The sequence below is a fragment of the Heptranchias perlo genome, chromosome 17, assembly GCF_035084215.1.
Source record: "Heptranchias perlo isolate sHepPer1 chromosome 17, sHepPer1.hap1, whole genome shotgun sequence".
Taxonomy (NCBI): domain Eukaryota; kingdom Metazoa; phylum Chordata; class Chondrichthyes; order Hexanchiformes; family Hexanchidae; genus Heptranchias; species Heptranchias perlo.
The window spans coordinates 19655752-19679453 of NC_090341.1; the positions used below are offsets into that span (position 1 = coordinate 19655752).

Below are 23702 nucleotides of genomic sequence, written 5' to 3' on the forward strand. Positions count from 1 at the left end.
AAAGATAAACTTGTACATGGCAGTGATTAAGCCATGGTTAGAATACCCTGCACAGCTTTGGGTGCCCCATTAAAGAAAACAGCATTACTATAAAGCTATAGAGAGTGTACAGTGTAGATTCACCAGGATGATACCAGGGATGAGAAACTATAGTTATGAGGAGAGATCTGAGATACTGGGACTTTTTCTATTAGAGAAAATTTATGAGGTTTATAAAATTATGAAGGGTTTTGATAGGATGAATAGGGAAAGAAAATTTCCTCTGATTCAGGAGTCAGTAACAAGGGGGCATCAATTTAAAATTGTCACTGAGAGTGGGGAAAGTGGTTAGGAGAAATTTGTTATTCAGAGTTCAGAAAATGCTTTGCCATTGGGAATGGTTGAGGCAGAGGCCATCTTACCTTTTAAGGGAAGAGTAGTTGATTTGAAGCAGACCATTTTGGGCTATGGGAAAAGCAGGGATTCGTTTTGGATTGCTCCAGCAAAATGCCAGCTCAGACACAATTGGGTGAATGGCCTCATTTTGTTCAATCAACAGTGCCCTACAGTACTGCAGACCTGCCTGGCTCAGGAATCAGATTATCGAGTGTGTCACAAAGGGTTGACTTGGTTCTAGACTTCCATTGCTGTCATTGCAGAGCCACTTCCCTCAGGTCCATCCTTTCATGATCTATAGGAAATCTTTTGCTGCTGATCAATATCAATATCAGCACTTCCAGCTGCTATATGCAAGATGCAACCGTACAGGATTTTTTTTGAAGAATTCTTTTTTATATTGATAAGCCTTCAAATGTTTTGGCTTCAATTTGGTTATTTGCAAAGTCAGAACAAAAGACCAATCTGAATACTGCACGGCACACTCAGACACAGCACATTTCCTGATTAAACTACTGAGGGACTCAAATATACACTGACCACTACATTGTCAGGTGTCAAATATAGATTAATCTGCCAAACACTTAAAAAAAAAAGCACGATGTGAACCCACCTCTTTGACTTGCTAAAGGTATATATGATTGACTAGACTGAGGAACACTCAGGAGATAGACACATACTCTGCGACCGCTATCGGGAATCTTCTGTTCTCTCCCACTATATAGGAAATAAAATATCCACTGTAATATAGATAGACAAATACCGAACCACAGCTACCAAATCCCCTGCTCCACCAGATAGGAAATAAAATCTACCCCATAACTTCCGATCGAGTTTACAACCCCCATATCCACTCCATCACCAAGACTGCCAACTTCCACCACCATAACATCGCCCATCTCTGCTCCTGCCTCAGCTCATCTGCTGCTGAACCCCTTATCCATGCCTTTGTTATCTCTAGACTTGACCATTCCAATGCTCTCCTGGCCGGCCTCCCATCACCTACCCTCCATAAACTTGAGCTCATCCAAAACTCTGCTGCCCATATATTAACTCGCACCAAGTCCCGTTCACCCATCACCCCTGTGCTCGCTGACTTACACTGACTCCCGGTCCAGCCACGCGTCAATTTTAAAATTCTCATCGTTGTTTTCAGATTCCTCCATGGCCTTGCCCCTCCTCATCTCTGTAACCTCCTCCAGCCCTACAACCCTCCGCGATCTCTGTGCTCCTCTAATTCTGACCTCTTGCGTATTTTAATCATTCCATCATTGGCGGCATGCCTTAAACTCTGGAATTCCCTCCTTAAAGCTCTCCATGTCTCTACCTCTCTCTCCTCCTTTAAGACAATCCTTAAAACCTACCTCTTTGACCAAGCTTTTGGTCACCTGTCCTAATATCTCCTTATGTGGCTCGGTGTCAACTTTTGTTTGAAAACACTCCTCTGAAGCGCCTTGGGACGTTTTACTCCGTTAAAATGTGTGTTGTTGTTGTTGTTGTTGTTGTTGTTAGAAATTATTTGATTAAATCTTTGTTGCTATGACTTTGGCCAGAGAGTGTCATCATATAGAGGAAATATTTGGCATATACCATCCACATATGTATAAAGGAGTATGAAAGATAGTGTACTTTAAAGGGATCCTTTTATCTGAACCTAAATTGGTGGTTATTTGCAAATATCCCTTAGATTGTCCAGTTTTGCACTGAGTTGCAGATTTGGTTTGCTGAACATTGTTAATAACTAAATATTAGTGCTGTAACAATCCAAGGGCATTTAATATTCCAGTTTAGGTTGGTGCTAGGAAAAAGGCTAAGTGCAAAGTTTGCTAGGTTTGACAGAACAAATAGTTTTAGTATCGATGGGCCAATAGCCAGATATTCATGCAAATATCTATCAGGAGAGCTTTCACCGTTGAATTTTGCTGCACTGTCAGAAAGTTGGCTGCACAAGCTGTTCTTCTTGGGAACATGGAATTAGGACTACCGTTCATGTGGAGGATAAACACCAACATGGACTGGTTGTGCTGAACATCCTGTTTCCATGTGGTAATTTCTATGTAATTCTATATAGGATGTAATTTTATTTTTAAACATTTTGGTTGTATTTATTATTTAGTATTAAGATTTTATTGAAGTTGGAAAAGGGGCATAGAATTCCCAGATAAGTTCCAGTTAACCAACTTGTAAAGAGTTTGAACAGAACTTTAAAATATTGGTTTTAACTGATTTTGACCCCAAAAAAGCTAATGAACCTCATACAATTCTATCCAGCCCTACCCCATATACAGCCCTATTATAACTTATGCGGATATAGTCTAAGCCTTTGTATGTTTACGGTAAAACATAAAAGTATAGAGCAGCACGGCAGGGCAGAAGCAGGAATCAGTTTTGTTACAGGTGACGAAGGATAGTTTCTCCAGCCATTCCAACAGATGTCAGGAATTCAATCTGCCCCATCAGCAATTTTATAAATTCTTGCAGCTTTGGGGGGTATTGAAGGATCACTTCCGGGATGGTAGACAGCATCTGAGTCCCTCAGAGCTTGAAAAGTTTATCTATCAAGAAACCAACAATCCATGCTTGTGATCAGAGCCTATAAGATTTTCAACAAGGTTAAGTTACAGAACCTAGAAGGTAAAAATGTGCTACCTGAATTGGATAGGGATGAGGAGGGCTATTGGAGTACAAAGTTAGGTGACCTGACTTCTCGCCTGGAGTCAGGAAACTTAAGGAAGCTATGATGGAGAATTCTGGGTCCATTCTGGGTTGGAACAGACACCTCCCTTTTTCTTTTTCACAGTTTCATTTTGTTCCATTTTCATTGTTCTTACTTGTTTCTGTTTTAATTGTTTCTTGTTTGTATTTGTAAGGTTAATTAGAGGCAGGGATATAATAGGAATTAATTTGAAATATTTCTACCAGGTTTTCTGAAGTTGCTGGTTTACATGCTAGGCTTGATGTCAGTTTATGTTCCTATTGTTAAATTGCTTCTTATTGTTCATTATAAAATGTTTAAACATGCAAAAAAATTAAATAGGATATGTTGCACAATGTCATCCATATAGTGGCATGATCAGGCAATTAAAACTACAACACAAATCTGCAAATAATGGGGTCGCTTTTCAAATGCCCGTTCCATCAGGCGGGAGGCAGGAAGAGGGAGTACACCATCTGCCCAATGGAAGTGGTTGGAGGCCCAAACCATTTCTGTGGTCGGGCCTCATTTGCATTCATGATGCTCGGCAATCAGGAGTGGGAAGTCTGGTGGCTCCACCAGGCAGCCCAGCAAGTGTAGATAAGTTAAGAGTGAGGGAGGCGATCCCGGGAGAGGGCTGCATCGTGGAGGGGAGGGGGCCTACCCCCTTCTTCAATTGCCGATCTACCTATCAGCGCTCATATAGTGCTGGCAGCTCACTAATTATATTAGAAAATGATTCGAGCCTCCGACCATTTGCATCAGGTGGGTTGTAGGCTTGCTTCGTCCTCCTCCCACCTGACGAAAGTGGTCACATGAAAATCTACCCCCTGGTCACCTCCCCGACTGACTCCTGCTTGGGCCTAACACCCAAATGTGGATTTCTTGGGAGATTTTGCTGCATAAAGGTGCTTTTTAAATGCAAATTGTAGTCCTGAACAGTACTCAATAATCTTGCTAATATCTGATGTGGTACTTCCTTTGTTGTGTAAAATATGTTCTATTTAAGCATGTTCTGAATAAAAGTGACATTTATTAAATCTGTTGGGAATATTTTCTGTATTTTCAGTTAACAATGCCAACATTTCCCGTTGTTGTGAAGATTGGGCACGCTCATTCGGGCATGGGAAAGGTAACTAATCTTTTACAGTTGTCTGAGCCAAAAGTCAGTACTATGTCAAAAATTCTGCGGTTGAACAAAAACATTCCCCTAAATCCTAACTTAAAAATTCTCATTGCTCCCCATTAATGATATGTTGCAGAATTACACTGTGATAAGACTGTATTAATTTCATGATGTCAACTAGCCCGCTCTGATACTGTCTACAGACCAAGTACCTGAAAGGTCAGAAGATTGTGCACAGCGTGTGCCCAAACCTACAATATGCACTCACCTGTTGGCCAAAACTTCCTTCCGAATGTCACCCCCGATATATTTTGATCTAATAATCAATCAAATTTTATTTTGTATTTCATATACTGTTTGTAGAATTACATTGTGCAATGGATATGTGACGCAGGTACTTTGCAAAATCATTTCAAAATCCTCATTAAACAAAATTACATTTGTAATGTTTCAACAGAAGCACTTCATCTGATTCTTCTCTCTTCTCTCTCTCTTCTACCTTTTCCATATGCTGCCTTTTATTGGATGGTACCAGGTGAAAGTAGAAAATCATTACGATTTTCAGGATATAGCAAGCGTGGTAGCCCTGACTAAAACCTACGCCACAACAGAACCTTTCGTAGACTCCAAATATGATATAAGGATTCAAAAAATAGGCAATAATTACAAGGCTTACATGTGAGCAAGCATTATATATATTTCTCTGAAACCACGTTCTGTAATAAAAGTATTTTTAAAAATGACTTTAAAATATAATTCTTTTGTGTTCATTAATCCCAAATCCTCTTCCCTCTTTATGTATCTTTAGTTGATTATTTTCCATATTTGTAGCGATGGTAACTTTTTGTAGTACAGTGCCCACCGCTTATAGCGGACGCATTTGTGCAAACGTGATTTGCCTGCTATACACGATGGCCGGTATAACATTTGACAAACTTTATGGCAGGTGAGCACCACTTCTAATAAGACGTTATTGCCTGAAGGACATTTAAAATCTTGAACTGGATGTTGCCACAGCTTTCTACTTTGACTCGAATGCCACTGTTAAGTGCTTGTAGCAGGCAACATAATTAAAGAAAGGGCGTATTCTGGGCTGATTTAGCATTGTGCTAATTACGCCACCTACAATTTGAAGAGCATGATGTAAATTAACAAAGGCTGCACTTAGTTGGTGAAAGAATTGCTTTTTGCTTTTCTTGAAGGGTATCAGATTGAATTAAAAAATACATCTAGGCCAGCAAACAAAAAAGCATTCATGTTTTTCTTGATAAGCCCAACCTATGTGATGGAGGAATCCTCCCATGCTTCCTAATCTCCTGTTACTACTGTAATCATAACTGAATTGCTAATCTCCCCTCCCCAAAACCATCTCGTGTTCTGGTTGCCATTGTAATCATTTAATGGTCCTGCCCGGAGTCCTTATTCTCCCCACAGGAAGTCCATGCTTCAAACTTGTTAGAGATGGTCATTTTCTCAGGGTGTTCTGCTCTTCCCTGCCCTTCCCCCATCTCTCTGACCTATGGACAGTCACCATTCTTTCCTTTCACTGCCAGTTCCCTCAGTGAAGTGGCTACCCTCTGAAACTCTTGCTCCAAAAACCTTTCTCCCTCTCTGGTGTGTTAAATTGTTTCCAATTCCACCTGAAGTTATGAGATCTTGAGCTCAAGTAACCTTAGTTGGACAAACTTCCTGCAGATGTGTTTGCCTGAGTTAACATTTGTGACGCCTCAAAACTCTTACATCCTGCAGGAACCGCATATCACTGTCCCTTCCTGTGCTACCATTCTTACTATAAATTAAGCTATTGTTAAATTTATATTCTTGTCTACTTCAATTTCAATCAAGCTACTCGGCTCCTCCTTCCCCCTCTAGTCAAATTCTGATTATGAAAGTATTGTTTTGCTCGGCTCCCAGCTCACTTCTTGGTCTGCTCTCCAGTTGAAATGATATGGTCCTGCTACTATTTTTTTTATACTCCTACAAAATAACATCACAAACCAATTTCAGTCAGCTCAACTACACAGTAGCTTAATTAACACCTAGCCAGTGACTAATGATCACCTGCTATCTGTAGGCTGCCAATTCACTATAGTTGCACAAATTTAAATTTAAAGTTCAGTCAAAGAGGGGGAAAATTACTTACCCACTACTTAACCATGCTCACCACTGAATTCCCACTCCATTCAAATTCCCATTTTGGAAGCACTGTTTTTACTCAATGCCCACCTCACACCATTACCAGCTAACTCCGTGGTGTTTTCTCCGCTGGAACCTTTAAATCTGAAACAAAATCAACTCAGGATACACAAAGAAAGCAGGTTTTCACAATTAAGTTGTACAACAGGAATATTTCAGAAAGGAGTTTTTAAAATGTAAATGTAAAGTTTATGAGGTGCTACACTTCTACTGTAACAGAAAAACTTTTAATACATATCTTTCAGATAAAAAATCTTCCAAATTATATTGTTTTGCAACTCTGGCTAATGCCTCTATTAAATTTATTGAATCAATTGTCTGTTTCTGAAGCTCTATAGGTTTACCAGGTATGCTGAAAAATACAAATAAGTAGTATTTTTCTGATAATTGAATAGAAGGATTAAATGGCTAGCAAATGTAACAATGAAGTGATCAGTTCAGGCTGCTTAATTATGAAACTGAATTGTAGATCATTTACATGTAGATGTAGACAAGAAGCAAAGCTGCAACATACTGGGATTTTCCTTAATCTCATCCTACATAGTGATACAAAGTAGACAATAATTTGATTTATTACATGGTACTAGGTAAAATAAGCCTAGCAGATCTGACAAATAGCACTTGCATGTAAATTGTAGCTAAACACGTTTAGAAGTAATGCTGAAATATTGAATTACAGAGACACTGAGAAATGGAAGCAAATTCACCAACTGTAATTTATTAATCTTTTCTAGGAGAACATCAATATCTGGAAACTGGAAAACAAACACTGGATCAGCCATGCTCGAACAAATTGCAATGACAGAAAGGTGGGTACATCACTGATACAGACGCAGAAGCACACTACATGCAAATATGTTCTCCGAAGTATGAATATATGTCACAGCATAACTCAGTGAACATTAGTTCCAGGTCAGTTTTAGAGATAACGGGGCCAATTCTATGTTGTTGTGTACCATGCGTGCAAGTGCATTACGTAACTTAAAATGCAGGCCCTTTGCTCAATTCCTACAGGGCCATAATTCTCAGGTCTATTGTAATTGTGTGTTAGAAGGCTTATGCCCATTTGTGTCTTAGTTACATTAAGGCCCCAGATTTTACACAAATACTTAAATGAGCACCTCCTGCAATTCTACATGATTCTTCTGGGTTTGCTCTTTTAACTTGTGTATCCATTTGGAATGGGAGAAAGAGAAGTTCCATAGACGAAGAAGTTCCTAAAGTTATAAAGGCTTTGTATTAGTTTTCTTCTTAGTACAGTTTTTTCATGCTAAAACTTTTTAATAAAAATATATATAATCATCTTTTTTTCACTCCTTAAGGTAAGTTTGTTTTTAAAGTGCCTCAAATACAATATTTCATGGTTGAGGTGGAATATATTGATAGGAGTCATGCCATGGAGATCAGCAAACATCAGACCGCGGGGGTTAAGAACATAAGAACATAAGAAATAGGAGCAGGAGTAGGCCAATCGGCCCCTCGAGCCTGCTCCGCCATTCAATAAGATCATGGCTGATCTGATCCCAACCACAAATCTAAAGAACACAAGAAGTAGGAGCAGGACCCGGCCACTCAGCCCCTGGGCCCTCTCCGCCACCCACAGGGCCTTGACCGATCCAAACTCAGCTTCATGTCCAATTTCCTGCCCGCTCCCCATAACCCCTAATTCCCTTTACTTCTAGGAAACTGTCTATTTCTGTTTTAAATTTATCTAATGATGTAGCTTCCACAGCTTCCACAGCTTCCTGGGGCAGCAAATTCCATAGACCTACTCCCCTCTGAGTGAAGAAGTTTCTCCTCATCTCAGTTTTGAAAGAGCAGCCCCTTATTCTAAGATTATGCCCCCTAGTTCTAGTTTCACCCATCTTTGGGAACATCCTTACCGCATCCACCCGATCAAGCCCCTTCACAATCTTATATGTTTCAATAAGATCGCCTCTCATTCTTCTGAACTCCAATGAGTAGAGTCCCAATCTACTCAACCTCTCCTCATATGTCCACCCCCTCATCCCTGGGATTAACTGAGTGAACCTTCTTTGTACTTAAATTGGATAACTCCCCAAAACGGGCGCTGGGATCGTGGTACACGATTAACCCGTGTCTGTTCGTTCTGATGCAGGCAGCACCTAACATTCGTGCTGCCTGCTGTTTTAAATGATTGCTACGTGCAGCCACTGCTACCTGCGCTGTTGATTGGTACACATTTCAGGGGGCCCCGATATCACAAGTGGCTAGCGCTACTTAAAGGCAGCCTGCACCTCTTAAAGGGGAGGTGCACTGTGGCTGCAAAAAGTGGTGGCAGTCGTTTGACATGTGATCCCTGCGGCTGTGATACTTTGAAGAATGGCTGCGTCTGCAAGAGAGGTGCACCAAAGTTCTCTGATGATGCACTAAAGGCCTTAGTGCAAGAGGTGGGCAGAAGGCGGGGCATCCTGCATCTTCAGGAGGGGCAAGAGGCCCTCCAGACATATGCTCAAGAGACAGTGGGAAGAAGTAGCGGACGAGGTCAATGCCAGGAACATAGCACCAAGACATGGATGCAGTGAAGTAAGAAGTTCAATGATTTAACACAAGTTGTCAAGGTGAGTGCGTTCAACTTTCAAGTGGCATATCCTACCACCTGCACCACTAGCCTCATCCACTGCTCAATGCACTACACCCCCCCAGCACCCACCTACCAACAATCTCTTTCAATCAGTACTCAACCCTTCAAATCAGGTGCTTCATCTCACCCTCACACATTACCACCATTGCAAACCGTACACCCACAACTCACAGGTCACGCACATTGGCAGCTATGCAACCATGACAGCCACATCACCCAAATATCTAGCAGGACACTCACTGATACATTTCCCCCTTTCTTACAGGAGAAGGTGGCGCATAACAGTAGGCAGCAAGAAAGAACTGGAGAAGGACAAGCACTCCTACACGTCTTAACTCCCATGGAGGAGACAGTGCTGGCCATCATTGGCCACTGGCAGTGCTGGAAGGATCGATGATGAGGGTCTCTGGATACCTAATCATCCTCCTCGCTTCCCACTTCTCCTTCATCCCACAATCTTTTCTGACTCACGTGCTGCAGATGAAGTAAGTACGCATTTCTTACTTTCTCCTCTTCCCTCACCACAACTCAACCCATGTGCCTTTGTCATTTCAGATATCCAAGAACTGGAACCTGCCCAATCAGAGGAGACAAAGGAAGAAGACAGTGATCATGAAGAGACACCGTCAATCGATCTTGCACTTGCAGCCACCAGCTCAGAGACTGATACTGCGTGTACTTTAGAGGCTAGGATAGAGGAGGGATCTGCACAGGAGCCAGGGCAGGGGAAAGGATACCGAAGGTGCCAGCTCGCCAGAGGGCGAGGTCGCATACTAGTTCTGCTGCAAAGACGCCAGATGATGACTTTGATGGGCCAGGCTACAGAAGGCAGCTGATGGGCATACACAACCAAATGCATGGTGCACTGGAAAGCCTGCTGGAAAGCGTGCGCACAATGTTAAGGAGCATGGATGAGTCCAGCTCCAACTTGGCACAGGGCTATGCACAGAGCTTGGAGCCCATCCTTTCCCACATGGAACAGATGGTCACCTCCATCAGCACACCTGTGGAACCCACCATGATGCAACATCTGATGACCAATGTCACAGTTTCCATTGCAGCACAAACATCTGCCATCAAAGGTCTGACTGCTGCATTTGGAGCTCATACTGCTGCCTTGGAAGATCAGACTGCTGCAATTGTGGCTCTGGGTACCACTGTTGAAAGGGACTTCCACAGCATCACAGCAGTCCAGCAATCTGTTCTCCAACAGATCACCAGGATTGCTGAGGCGCCGCCCCAGGAGAGTGGCAGTGGCTCCATGGAAGAGGAACTTCAGGATGACACCATTCCTGCTCCCACCCCTGCCACTCCGCCAGTGCCCTGGCTGTTGTCTGTCAGCCAGCCAGCCCAGATTGCTGCAGCCCTGGTCGAGATGGTGCAGTGTGAAGCCAGGCCCTCTCGTCCCAGAGCTGCGCAAGGTCGTCCTCTAAGGCCATCTGCAGTCTCCTCAATTGAAGGGCAGCAGCCTTCCACCACCCATGCTCCAGTCACTGGGGATGCACCGCATAGGAGCTCTAGGAGAGGTAAAGGCACACGAAAGACAAGGGAATGCACAAGGGTGAATAGTCTCATTTTGTTTGCATAATTTCATCTGTTAATTTATAAATGCGGATTTGGATTTACATTTGTGATTATTTTTATTTCTGCAAAGAGCTGAGGAACCAATATGTAATCATAAGGAAGATGATTTGATGGTCATGTGAGAGAGGAAAGGTAAGGAGTGTGGGACTGTTGGTGAATGGGGAGGTGTCATTGAGATTACTGGTATGGCTCATTAATAATCTGATTATGCAGAACCCTGGCAGATAGGGCCTGTTTACCTTGTAGCCTCCCTGCCTCTTCCTCCACTTCCTGATCCATTTCCTCCTCCTCCATTTCCTCCTCCTCCATTTCCTCCTCCTACTCCACCTCTTCCTCTTGCTCAGGTTCTCTCCTGATAGGCGGTGGCAAGGGCTGTTCCATTATAATGACCATGTTGTGCAGCATGCAGCATACAACGACAAATCTTGATACCCGCTCAGCTGAGTACTGCAGAGCTCCTCCAAAGCGGTCCAGGCAGTGGAAGCATAGCTTGAGGATGCCTATGGTGTGCTCTATGATGTTTGGTGTGGCAGCATGGCTCTCGTTGTAGGCCTGCTGTGCATGTATGCGTGCGTTCCTGAGCAGCGTCATGAGTCATTTCATGAGGGAATAACCCTTGTTGCCCAGTAGCCAGCCTTTGACTTGCTATGCTGGTTGAAATATAGGTGGTACGTTGGACTGCCAGAGACTGAAAGAATCAAGACTGCTGCCAGGATAGTGGACATTCACCTGCATGTTGAGCTGTGTGTGGTCGCACACCAGCTACACACTGAAGGAATGGAATCCCTTTCTGCTCATGAACATTTCCAAGTTCAGATATAGAGCACACACGGCAATATGTGTGCAGTCAATGGCACCCTGCACCATGGGGAAGCCTGCAATGCAAGCCAACCCTCGTGCTCACTCCTCCAGCTTGTCTCTGGCAAGAGGAAATGAGATGAATCTGTTCCATTGTGTACAGAGCCTCAGTGACCTCCCTTATACAGCAGTGCACTGCAAACTGCGAGATGTTGCTTATATCTCCAGCAGCAGACTGAAAGGATCCACAGCCGTAAAAATTAAGAGCCACGATCACCTTGACAGGTAATACTGTCCTTGCTCTTCTTTGAGGCTGCGGCCAACAGTTGACAAATTTCAATCATGACCTCTTTAGTGAACCACAGACATCTGATGCACTGGTCGTTGCTGAAGTTGAGGTAAGAGAATTGCTCCATGAAGACCTTCCTTGGATATGGCCTCCTGCTGAGTGCCCTGCTCCTCCTCCTCCTCCCTCTTTAGCAGCTCTGCATGGCCTCTCTTCATTCTTCCAGTCATGTTCAATTCCCAGAGCAAGACCTAGCAGGCCACCCATGTCCGGAAGCAACTTTTTTCAGCACTATATTTTAAATGCCAGTAAAAGTACTGCAAGATCAGCCAGACCACTCCCTGTAGAATATTGAAACTTTAGCCAAGGATACGTCCAAAAACATGTACAATTGCACCAGCAGCTAGAAGAAATAATCCAGCAACTAACCTGTAAGTACTTCATGATCCCTTTAAAAAACGCTGGTGGGGAGTCCTTCATGCCTTTTAAGTTCTGTTCAGCTATGCGTCGGCTGGAGTGTGGAGTTCCAAAATTTCACCGGCTGCTTCAAATTAGCGTTGCACACTGATTCGTGTCATCGTCTCCCTACTCTACATTGTCATCAGTTGTTAGATGCATGCACGCAAACACCTTTAGCAAGATGGCATCCTGTGCACTTCCCGTCGGAAGTGTGCGCACGCATCTTGGACGCCATTTTCGGGACTTAGGTAACACCTACAAAACAGGCGCTACACGGCCCAATTTCGCCCCCCATATCTGCAGACCTAATAATGCACCTAGCTGCTAATAAGTGAGAACAACTACCTTGGCTTGTTCCGGATCAGCAAGGAACCAGTTTCAGAGCTTTTCCATCCGTAGCAAGGGCACCTACAAACAAGGTGGAACGTAAGTAGGACACTGTCAGTGTTGTCAAGATTTTCACTGCCCTCACTGCCTGTTGCTCATTCCTACTAGTACTACAATATCAGCTAATCTGCTGCACACACATGTATCAAACAAGTGACTGGTGTATTGCCGAATACGGCCAGCACTTTCATCTACTTTCTCACTGAAAAACAGCATTTGATTGCACTGACTTCACAGCCATTGGCTGTCACTTTAACATATTCAAATGAGTCCAGTAGCAACACAACAGGTGGATTATGGGAACACTCAAAAAGTGTGAGGAAACTTAAGGAAAGCGTTTCAAAAGCAAAAATCTGGCAAAAACAGCTTCCACCCAAATTTCCTTATTAAAAAATTTCCTAAAAAGTTTGGAACTCTTCCGCAAACAGCCGTTGATGCTAGCTCAATTGTTAATTTTAAACCTGTAATTGATAGATTTTTGTTAACCAAAAGGTATTAAAGGATATGGGGCTAAGGCAGGTATGAGGGGTTAGGTCACAGATCAGCAATGATCTTATTGAATGGCGGAATAGGCTCAAGGGGCTAAGTGGTCTACTCCTGTTCCTATCTTCCTACGTTCCTGCGCCATTCTTGCATGGTAAGTACTCCGAAAATGGTGAGAAAATTCACCCCAGTAGCATGACTCCATTATCTGTACCTACTTGTGTACTACATGAATCTATATCTTAAAGGAAAAAGTAACTATCAGGGACCATTCAATGTAAAATATTCCTCCCATATAGATGAGTTTAATCTTGTATCCGATGTCAGTTGAGTGGATCTCTGTTGACTCAACCCAAAATAATAAGTCTATAACAGATGGGAAATACATTTGAAATGCCTCCTACAAGATTAGAGTTTTTGTGAACATTTTTTACTTCCCTAGTTAGCGGAGCATTTTTCACATTGAATGTACTCTTTGATTTACCTATTGTGTTTTAGCATCAAAGGGGCTTTTGAATTTCTGAATGTATGCTGTACTATGGGGGATAATTTTAACCCCCAAGGACAGGTGGGTTGGGGGCAGGTGAATTGTGAAAATGTAAAACCACACCCTAGCCCGCCTCCAACCCTCTCACTTCAGGTTTAAACGGAGGTGGGTCGAGGGGCGGGCGACCAATCCGCGCTCAGGAGGTCAGTCAGTCAGTAAAATCTTTTAAGGAGGCTGCATGCCTCCATTTTAATAGCTTTTTTTATTTTTAACTCCTGGAGCTGGAATTCCCGGGCCTTCTGATTCTCACCACGTAAGAGGAAGTGAGAGGGTCCGGATCAACAGGTAAGTGCCTTTATTGCACTGCTTGTGGGCCAGGAGGAGCAGGAGTGTTTGTTTCTGCAGGCCCAACAAGCTTACCTGCTACGATCTGACTCAAGCAATCGGCTGACCCCACCCCATGTCCAATCACCTTGATCTAGCCACGGCTCCTCCCCGATGTCTATGAGCCCACCCCCACGATGTCCGGCCCCAAGCCACCCGATGTCAGTCTTGCCTGGCAACCACTCCACGGCTGCTTCAATCTGGCTGTCGGACAGGCGGGAAACATGCTGAAAAAATTTTAAAGATGTACTTACGTCAAAATCGTCAGGATGTCTGGGAAACCGAGGAAAATGCTCCCCCCCACCATTACTCTCCATGGCTTGGAGTGAAAATCCAGGCCACGGTATCTGAACAATAACATACTTTAATTGGGTTGTAGTTTGCTGAATCTCTGGTAATTTGAAGAGCTGTCCAGGAAGCTTCATTATTATTCCTGCACTGGAACCATACTGCCACACTGAATATACTTTAATGAGAATACTTCTGAAACTAACTCAGCAAATACAATGGCAAAAAGTCAAATGATAGAACTGGTTAATTAGTTAAAGAAGAAAACATTTTGAAACTTAACCTGTGCAATTATTTTCTAAATTTTGATACCGCACTTGACAGCATTAGCTATTATTATCCAGTTGAATATTATTAGAGATAGAGATTCAGATTCATATCCATTACAATATTCATTACAATCTCCAAAATTCAGGTGATCCAAATTCAAACCCTATTTTAATAGACAGACTGGTGTTACCGACTCCCAGAGAACTTGACATAGCCATATTCGCATCATGTTGTTTAGATCACTTGGAAATGCATACACAAGCTGAATCCACTAGCCTGACAGGGAACATGGTATCGGACACACAAGAAAGCCTTGCAACTTCAATGGTTAGATGCCTATAACTAGACTTTCAGGAAACTTGGATGCATCAGAATCACTGGATCACAAGAGGAACTTGGATTGACAGTTACATAGTCACCAGGACATCAGGCATATGGCATATGGAACCAACTTTACTGCCGTCAAATCTGAACATGTCAAGTCGTTAAAAAAAACAGCTAATTACAAAAGGAGAGACTGAACCTGAATTTGAACCCACGTTTAAAATTAAATTCACATTGTGGCTTCCTCTAAGGGTGTGTTTACCTGTCTCATGCAAGTTAGTTAACAGAAAGAAGGAAAACTGTCTGTGTAAGGTCTTGACTCGTACCATTCAAGCACATCCTTAGACTACTTTACCTTCCTGACTGTGGTGGACACTGTGATTGCAGGGCAAAATAGAAGAGCAAAGTAATACACAATAAAAGTCTCTATTATGAATTAAAGTGGTTCTATTTTTTTCTGTTTTCTTAATCTTATGCACCAAATTATTTATTTTTGTACAAAATGTCGTAAATGCACAGCACGTCTGTTGGCATCTGTAAAGATAACATAAGCCCATTAATAGGAGTGAATAAGCAAAGGGAGGAGAACAGCAGGTAGTAGTCAAGAATCACAAATGCTCAGTGCTGTCACAGGGCGGAGGTAAGGGGGGGGGGGGGGGGTGGTGAGTGGCCAGCAAACAGGTTTTTTGAAAAGGTGAAAACTGTTAGAAAATGTGCAAAAACCATCGCGGAAAGGCACTGAAAAAGCATTTGAAAGATAAATGCTGCGAAAACAACTAAATGAGGTGGAGAAAAGGCATAAGAAAAACATACAAAAATGCAAGTCAATAGAAGGAAGAAAACAAAAATGCAGGAAATGTGCAATAAAAGCAAAAAATGCTAGAAGTACATGCCAAGTCCACCAGTGTCTGTGTTCTTTTGTTCAGTCCTATTAATGGGCTGACATCTCTTCTAGTTTCCAGTTCTACAAATGCTATACACCTAAAACATCAACCTGTCTTTTCTCTTTAAAGGTGCTGATGGATCTGATGTGTATTATCAGAACTTTTATTTATAGTTCAGATTTTCAACATGTGCAGGGTTTTTTCTTTATTTTTACTCTGTATGAATCAATGATAAATTTTACATCTGCAGCCACAGCCATTGTAAGGAGTCATTACCCAGCCTTTCTCCTCATCCCAGGAGAGACAGAATGGGTAGGAGGAGAGGAAAGTTGGGGGGGGGGGGGGGGGTGAGAGGCATTTGAGGAAGCTAAAAATGGAGGCTTCTGTTGCTGCAGTTGTAATTTGAAATATTTGCCCTGAATTTCCTCAGGCTTTCTACCGCTCCTCCACCGTAACCTCGCTGGAAGTGCGGTGAAAACCCCATTTACTTTTCTGCTGCACTTCTGCCGATGTTATGGCAGCACAGGGCAAAAAGTCTGAAGGAATTCAGTATGTTTAACATTCTCCACCACAATAGCCGAGAAGCCCAGATGGAACATGAGTAGCTGAATAACAGGCTGAGAGACGACTAGTATAAGGAGAGGAAATGGATGTAATTGTTTAAATTTTTGTTAATAGTGCATTTATATTCAATCTGCTGGATGAACTAGATACCACTTTAGTCTGCTTTTGCCAATAATTTTCTTGATGTGAGTTCAACCTTTTATATACTTTTAAGTTAGGTTAAATAGCAACAGAACACCTGCTTCCAATTTCCTTGAAAATCTTGAAGCTGCTAATAATATGTCATACTCCAATACTGTGTTGCAGGAAGCTTGGATAAAGAGTTTTATATGAGAGAAAGTTCAGATTATGTTTACCCTGGAGCATATCCATGAAACCATTATGAGTCCTTCCCACAATTAAACATTCAAAGAAATGAAAAGCCTACCCTGATTTAGAAGAAAGTAATCTTTCATGAATCTTGCCTTAAGTTGTACCCAGCGGTGCCCTCAATCAATTATCTCAAACTACAAGTACTTAAAGAAAATTGAACAAGTTTATCCTGTTAATGATGTTTTCTTTTTTGGTCAGTGCCTACCATCTGACAGTGACTCATTTAGTGCTCCAGACCATCTTGCAGCTAAGTAAACTAAATGAAAGGGGTATTTAATCTGAAAATTAAACCATTCAGCACAACAAGTAAAATGAATTCTCCCCTATTCAAACAGTTGTAAACAATTTTACAACACCAAGTTATAGTCCAGCAATTTTATTTTAAATTCACAAGCTTTCGGAGGCTTCCTCCTTCCTCAGGTGAACGTTGTTGGAAACAGAGCATAGGTTGAGATAGGGCTCAAAGACAGTAGTACTGACTCTTTGAACTACATTTCTTTTGAGTGGGGCTCCCTAAATTGAACATGGAAGCATTGAACGTGCCCTTACTGAGCAGCATTTCCAAAGCCCTCCACCAGAGCAACATTTGAACTACTCTTTTACTCCCCCCATTAAACAGCGTACCAAGTCCCAACCCTTTGCCCCAAAAAATGGCATATCCATGCCACCAGCCCCTTTCCCCACTAAGCAGCACACCCACCACACCTGTGCCCTGAGCAGTATTTCCACCACCTCCTCTGGGGAAAATAGAGAGAAGGAGAACAGGGGAAAAGGGACTGAAGGAGGAGAGGAGGGACATGCCACCATCCCTACCCCATTGAGCAGCATTTTAGCCTCATCCTTCCCCCACTAAGCAGCATTTTACCCACACCCAGAAAGAGGAATAGAATCATAGAAGAATCATAGAAAGTTATGGCACAGAAGGAGGCCATTCGGCCCCTCGTGTCAGTGCTGGCCGAAAAACAGTTATCCAGCTTAATTCCACTTTCCAGCACTCGGTCCGTAGCCCTGTAGGTTACGGCACTTCAATGCACATCCAAGTACCTTTTAAATGAGTTGAGGGTTTCTGCCTCTGCCACCCTCTCAGGCAGTGAGTTCCAGACCCTCACCACCCTCAAGGTGAAAAGAATTTCTCCTCAGCTCCCGTCTAATCCTTCTACCAATTACTTTAAATCTGTGCCACTGACCCTTCTGCTAAGGGAAATAGATCCTTCCTATCCACTCTATCTAGGCCTCTCATAATTTTATACACTTCAATTAAATCACCCCCCAGCCTCCTCTGTTCCAATGAAAACAACCCTAGCCTATTCAATCTTTCCTCATAGCTAAAATTCTCCAGTTCTGACGGCATCCTCATAAATCTCCTCTGTACCCTCTCTAGTGAAATCACATCTTTCCTGTAATGTGGTGACCAGATCTGTACACAGCACTCAAGCTGTGGCCTAACTCATGTTTTATACAGTTTTAGCATAACCTCCCTGCTCTAATATTCTAAGCCTCAGCTAATAAAGGAAAGTATCCCATATGCCTTTTCAACCACCTTATCTATCTGTCCTGCTACTTTCAGGGATCTGTGGACATGCACTCCAAGGCCCATCTGTTCTTCTACACCTCTCAGTATCCTCCCATTTATTGTGTATTCCCTTGCATTGTTTGCCCTCCCCAAGGAGGAAGGGGTTAGGATGAGTTGGGAGGAAGAACTCAAGGGAAGAGAAGGATAAGGGGAAGGAATTGTGTAAATCTACACTAGCGCATTATTCATATAAATCCAGAAATTCATGCAAGCTGGTCTTTTGCATGGGGCGGAGCTATGTAAATGAGCAACAGGTGATTTCGACAGACGTATCTCAAAGGTGGCATTAAAGCGGCATTAAATCAGTCACGCATGAATTTCCTTGGAACAAAATGACAACTCCGCTCTTACGCCATAGTTACACCAGAACTTTCCAGGAAATTTCGGGCCTCTGTCAGTTCTGACAGCATCCTCCAAGTACTGACCTCTCTGTATAGTGAGGTCACCACTATGATGCGGGAAACATGTGTAGGGGTTATCCCTTGTCCCGCAGCAGGCATCCTGCTACGTTCCTGGAAGGGGCGAATATTGGGGGGGGGGGGTGCGGGGAGGGATGGTAGATTGCCACAGGATAAAAGCATTGTGACAGCTGTCTGGGTCCCTTGCACAAATTTGCATGGTTCTGTTTCTGTAATGTGAGACTACCTGAGCATTAATGGAGTGGTAGCCTTTTCTAATGGCGAATGCTGCTAGCTGGTGGTCTGGTCTCTAATGGCAACATATGCAGTCAATGACAGCCCAGATGCGAGGAAAGCCATCCCCTGCTGCAAATCCCTGAGGTCTCTCGTTGACTGATGAGATCAATGTGGAAGATGCCCAGGCAAACAGGGCATTGGCAATTTGGCAAAAAAATTGGCAATTTGGTTTGTAGTGTGGTTTAATAGCAGCTTCTGTGTCAGCATTCTCAGTATGTCATTGATATAGAAATTGTCTGAATGGTTTCAATGTTCTTTCATGCAGGATTAAGAGAGTGGTGAAGGATGTAACAAGGACTATTAATGTAGAAGGGGTCTGTAAGTTTTGAGGGCAGGGGAATGAGCAGGTCACTGAGCAATTAACTCATCCCTCGCACCTCTTGTTGCAAAGTGTTGAGATGGTCCTCCTTCTTCTGCTGCTTTCTCGCCTTCCATCTGGTAATCTGGTATTCTCGGCCATCAACGCTCCTGCTCATGTGACTCCTTTGATTACTTGTTCCTTGTGACAATCCAATCCTATGGACTACAAAATAGAGACAGGAATGAGGCAAAATTTAAACTTATTGTAATTAGATTAAAAACATAAAATCTATGTGACTGTTGGGCATTATCTTTGCACTCTTTGGGGAAGCACTGATAGTGATTTTCAACTGTGCTGAGTTAAATGTGCGTATAAAATAACTCATTTATTAGAACTGTTTGCTTTAAATGACCAAATACTTTTAAATCTTTAGATATTTGACTTATTTCTTCAGTAATAATGGTACATATTAAAAATTCAGTTTTAACCAACTTTACTTTGAACAGTAAGAAAAGAAAGCTTGTGAGCTAAGCCTTGCTTCATACTCCAGCAGTTGGCTTCGGAAACCTTGAGTAAGCTTTTTATTAGTTCTCAATATTTGCTCAGCAGAGTGAATTATTTCATACGCCAAGTAAAGGTAAAAGCTAAAAGCCTCTTCTGCAACCTACTATCCAGATGGCAACAAATTGTTCAGAATGTTTACAAGTTGTTAACTAGCAATTATTTGTAAATTTTGCAGGGTGAGGAGGCGGTAACTTTTGTCATGCATTGGCTATGTATTTCTCACTAAATTTTCCTGTCCAGAAAGAACCCTGGTATTCAGGCATTAAGGGCAGTTTCATCGCTCCGACAGACTAAACTTGCTGACAATTTCACTAATGGGAAGGACAAATTATTTAAATCGCCATTTCTTCCTTCTGCCCGTAATCCAAGAGGAGCTATGATCATTACCAATCCAAATTAAAACTAGATAGAATAATTTATACTTTGACTAAATGATGGACTTTGAATAATATCAATAGCCACATTTTCCAGAAACTATATGTATTTCTGTGGCAGCTACATGTATCTAGTGGTACTTTCTGTCAATCTGAGCTAATCCCTGAAGTCCAGTTAAATGACCAATTTCATTTGCCTTTGTTGTATTTTCCTGATCCTCATGTTCTTCCTTCCTGTTCTTCTTACTTGAAGTTAGTGTGGCATTAAGGAGCGGAGTGTTAAAAGGGATGACGACCCCCTTACACACACACACATACACACACACCATTAATATTGTACCACAATGTTGAATGTGGTAGATCCATGTATCTATAGTAAAAGGGTGTCATTGTCCAAATAAAATTATTCCGATTTCATTTTACCTACTGTTTGTAAACAGAGATGTTCAATGATATGGTAACATTATAATCCCAATAATCATGTTTGCAGATTTAAGGTAAAAAGTAACTGAAAAAAATTTCAGATCACCCTGCAGGAAGTGCCTCGCAGAAATTCACATGTGAGTGTGGAAATGGAATTTACAGTGCAGCATGATCCTGGTTGTTTCAGGACCCGAGCCTGCTCAAAAACTCCCTGTGCAGGGCAAGGATGTCATTTTCATTAAGAGCTACAGTGTGCTGAAATAAAAAGACAGCCAGCTTCTTTTGAGAATGTTCTTTACAGTTCTGAAATTCTGCTTTATATCACCAGCTGCATTGCTAACATAAAGCAACCAGACTAACGAGCGGGAACCTCTTCTTGACAATGACCCATTTTAAGATATTGGCCCGGAAATTGCTCGGAGCGGCAAACCAAAATTGCTCGCTGCTCCGTAGATTTATACTAACCCACTAACTTAGCGTGGTCTTTGCTGTGAGCACTTCCTCTAATCGGAAGTGGAGAAGAGCCTGGTGTTAGCTCCAGTGAAGCTAGGACCCATTGGAGAAGCGAGAGGATCACTCTCTCCCCTTGACCAATCAAATTGCAGCATTTTTGACAAGCAAACAGTTTCTGCAAGCTGGAATGTAAAATCCAGGAAGTGAAAGGTACAACACACAAATCATTTGTAAAAACAGTTAAAGACAGTGAAAAATAGAGAGGGTGAGAAATAATCAAATTAAATAAAAGAGACAGAAGGAAAACGTAAAAAAAAAATTGTAATAACCAAAAACTATTAAAATAAGAAGTAATGAGACTCCACATTTTAAAAAAGTTAATTTTTAGTTGTTTGGTAGTCATTAAGACTTACCGCGCTGTTAAATCTTAGTTTAGACCTGGTATTTTTAAGCGTACCTGTTTTGTGGCGTAATTAGTTACTTTCCAGCTGGGCAGAAGAGCAATTTGGTGTTGGTACGTTGAGTCCACTGATTCCAGCCAACGATATCCCTTTTAATTCAAAGCTGTCGTATCGCCGGCAAACCAGGAGGAGCAAGTTCTGGATTTGCGCGTTTGACCGCGCATGTTCGAACACCAAAACATGCTCCTCGATTTCACCACTAACAACGGTGAGCACTATTGAGCTCACTGTTCTTTTTAAGCAATTTCCTGCCCATTAAGTTCAAAAGCAATTACATACATCTTCTTAAAAGGGCCACTTGTCAAAATGTCTACAAGCCGCTTTGTACAAGAATGTTCAGGCAGTGTTCTAGTTAATTAAAGCACCCAATTATTGCCTCATCCTTAATTAGTTTTCTGTCTCTTACTGTATAATAGAACCTTTAGGGCTGATTATAACCCTGCCCGCCTGGCAGAAACCAAGTGGGCAGGCAGTTAAAATGGCCGGTCTGCCCTACCCACAACGATCCCGCTGCCTTCCCGCAGATTGCAGTCTTAACCTGCTCTTCCGAGCAGGCAAGAGCAACAACTGCTGGAAGCCAGTTGGGTCCTCCTTTAAATATGCAGATCGGGCTCCGATTATGTAATCGGAACCCGATTGCAATCTTAACTGGAGGCCTTCGCTGGGAAGCCTTTGTGGCTTCGCCGCCGGGCCATCCTGGTGGCAAGAGGAGCCAGGACCAGAAGAAGCTCAGAAAAGTAAGTGGTTCTAATTTTTTTTTAAGTTTCCTTGTGGGCTTCAGGCTTCCCTCCCCCTCCCCCAACCACGATGCCCTCCTGGCACCCCTTCCAATTACTTACCTGAGTGCCGGGGACCGTTCCTTCGAGTCACTAGTGGCAATCTCCTGCCACCTGAAATCCTGCTCTCCCGTTCCCCCCCCTCCCCCCCCGCCACAGGCCAGCTACAGCTCCCGCTGGGTTCGGGCGAGAGACTGACAGGGCTTATGCAGATGAGACTCAGGAGTTAAAATCTCCCGGGCCTCACACGGTGGAGGGTAGACGGTTTGCTATCTGCTTCAGCCCCGACCCGCACAACTCCATGCCGGGGGTTGCAATCGAGGCTTTTGTTTTTATGCACCAGAGTTATAAAATTTAACAGCAGGACTTTACAGCATTTTCTTCAACAAATTTTACACAGCAGAAAGTAAACACCTTTTGAAAGCCTCCAGGGATGTTCTTTGCTCAAATGTTTGAAATAATGGTTGTGATCTGTCGAAAATGTAACATAGTTAAAATAAAATATATGGACATCACCTAAAACCTGTTTTTTTTGTCTCTACTGCAGGTACAGGCTTTGGGTTGATACATGCTGTGAAATGTTTGGTGGGTTGGATATCTGTGCTGTGAAGGCTGTCCATGGCAAGGATGGAAAGGATTATATTATTGAGGTAAGAAAGGGGGGGGGCTGCAAGTCATAGTGGATCACTGCAACCATTTTACTACCCACCCCCATCTAGAAAGTCTATAGAAATAATTAACATGTACTGTGCTTGGTGCTAAGCCTATTACTATAAGTCAGTTGTAATTTCACAAACCACAAATGTCATACTTAATTCCAGAGAAAGTAAAAATGCAAATTAATTTTGGTTAATTACCATTGAGTGGACTGTGCCACACAACAAATTCTGTCATCCATTGAAAAGCAAATCTATGCAATCTAGCAGAAATGCTACCCCAATATGCAAAGACAGCAAATTAGAAGATTTATTTCACTCAATGATAGCTCAGTCTTGTGCTTCTCATAACTTTTGGATATTTTATGTTTGTTAAATCATTTCAGTAACATGCCATGGTTGCTGCTGTTTGCCATATATTATTTTAAGATGTGGAATGTATTTGAGGCAGATTCATGGGTTTATTTTTTTGCTGGCTATTGTTGGCAGTCTAATAGTACTGTCACGCTTGCTTTCAAATCTACTGTTGTCAGCCCCTCCTCTTCCTCCCCCGCCCTCAAAATACCAACCCTCTGTCCTTACAAACTATTGTCCCATATTGAACCTCCCTTACCTCTCCAAAGGTCTTGAACCTGTTATTGTCTCCCAAATCTGTGGCCATCTTTCTTGCAACTCCATGTTTGAATCTCTCCAATCAGGTTTCTGCCATGCCACAGCAATGACACAGCTCTAAACAAATGCACAAATGACATCGTCTGTCACTATTAACCATTATCCCTCCTTGTCCTCCTCAGCCTCTCTGCAGCTTTTCACATGTTCGACCATACCATCCTCCTTCAATGCCTTTCCTCCGTTGTCT

General features: G+C 42.5%; 1 protein-coding gene and 1 long non-coding RNA gene across 3 annotated transcripts in view; one reads left to right on the forward strand and one right to left on the reverse strand.

Moving 5' to 3' along the window:
• The window catches only part of syn2b (synapsin IIb), a 282170-nt gene that overhangs the window by 208208 nt on the left and 50260 nt on the right, over positions 1 to 23702 (forward strand). The window contains exons 6-9 of the mRNA XM_067998658.1: positions 4140 to 4202; positions 4732 to 4874; positions 7127 to 7201; positions 22735 to 22837. Coding sequence (XP_067854759.1) covers positions 4140 to 4202; positions 4732 to 4874; positions 7127 to 7201; positions 22735 to 22837 — 384 coding nt within the window. The remainder of the gene's footprint in view (positions 1 to 4139; positions 4203 to 4731; positions 4875 to 7126; positions 7202 to 22734; positions 22838 to 23702) is intronic.
• The window catches only part of LOC137334134 (uncharacterized), a 96002-nt gene continuing 79391 nt past the window's right edge, over positions 7092 to 23702 (reverse strand). For both annotated transcript variants that reach the window (XR_010966073.1, XR_010966074.1), the window contains exons 6-8: positions 19213 to 19358; positions 12470 to 12532; positions 7092 to 7609 (exon numbers count right to left, since the gene is read on the reverse strand). This is a non-coding gene — a long non-coding RNA (uncharacterized lncRNA). The remainder of the gene's footprint in view (positions 7610 to 12469; positions 12533 to 19212; positions 19359 to 23702) is intronic.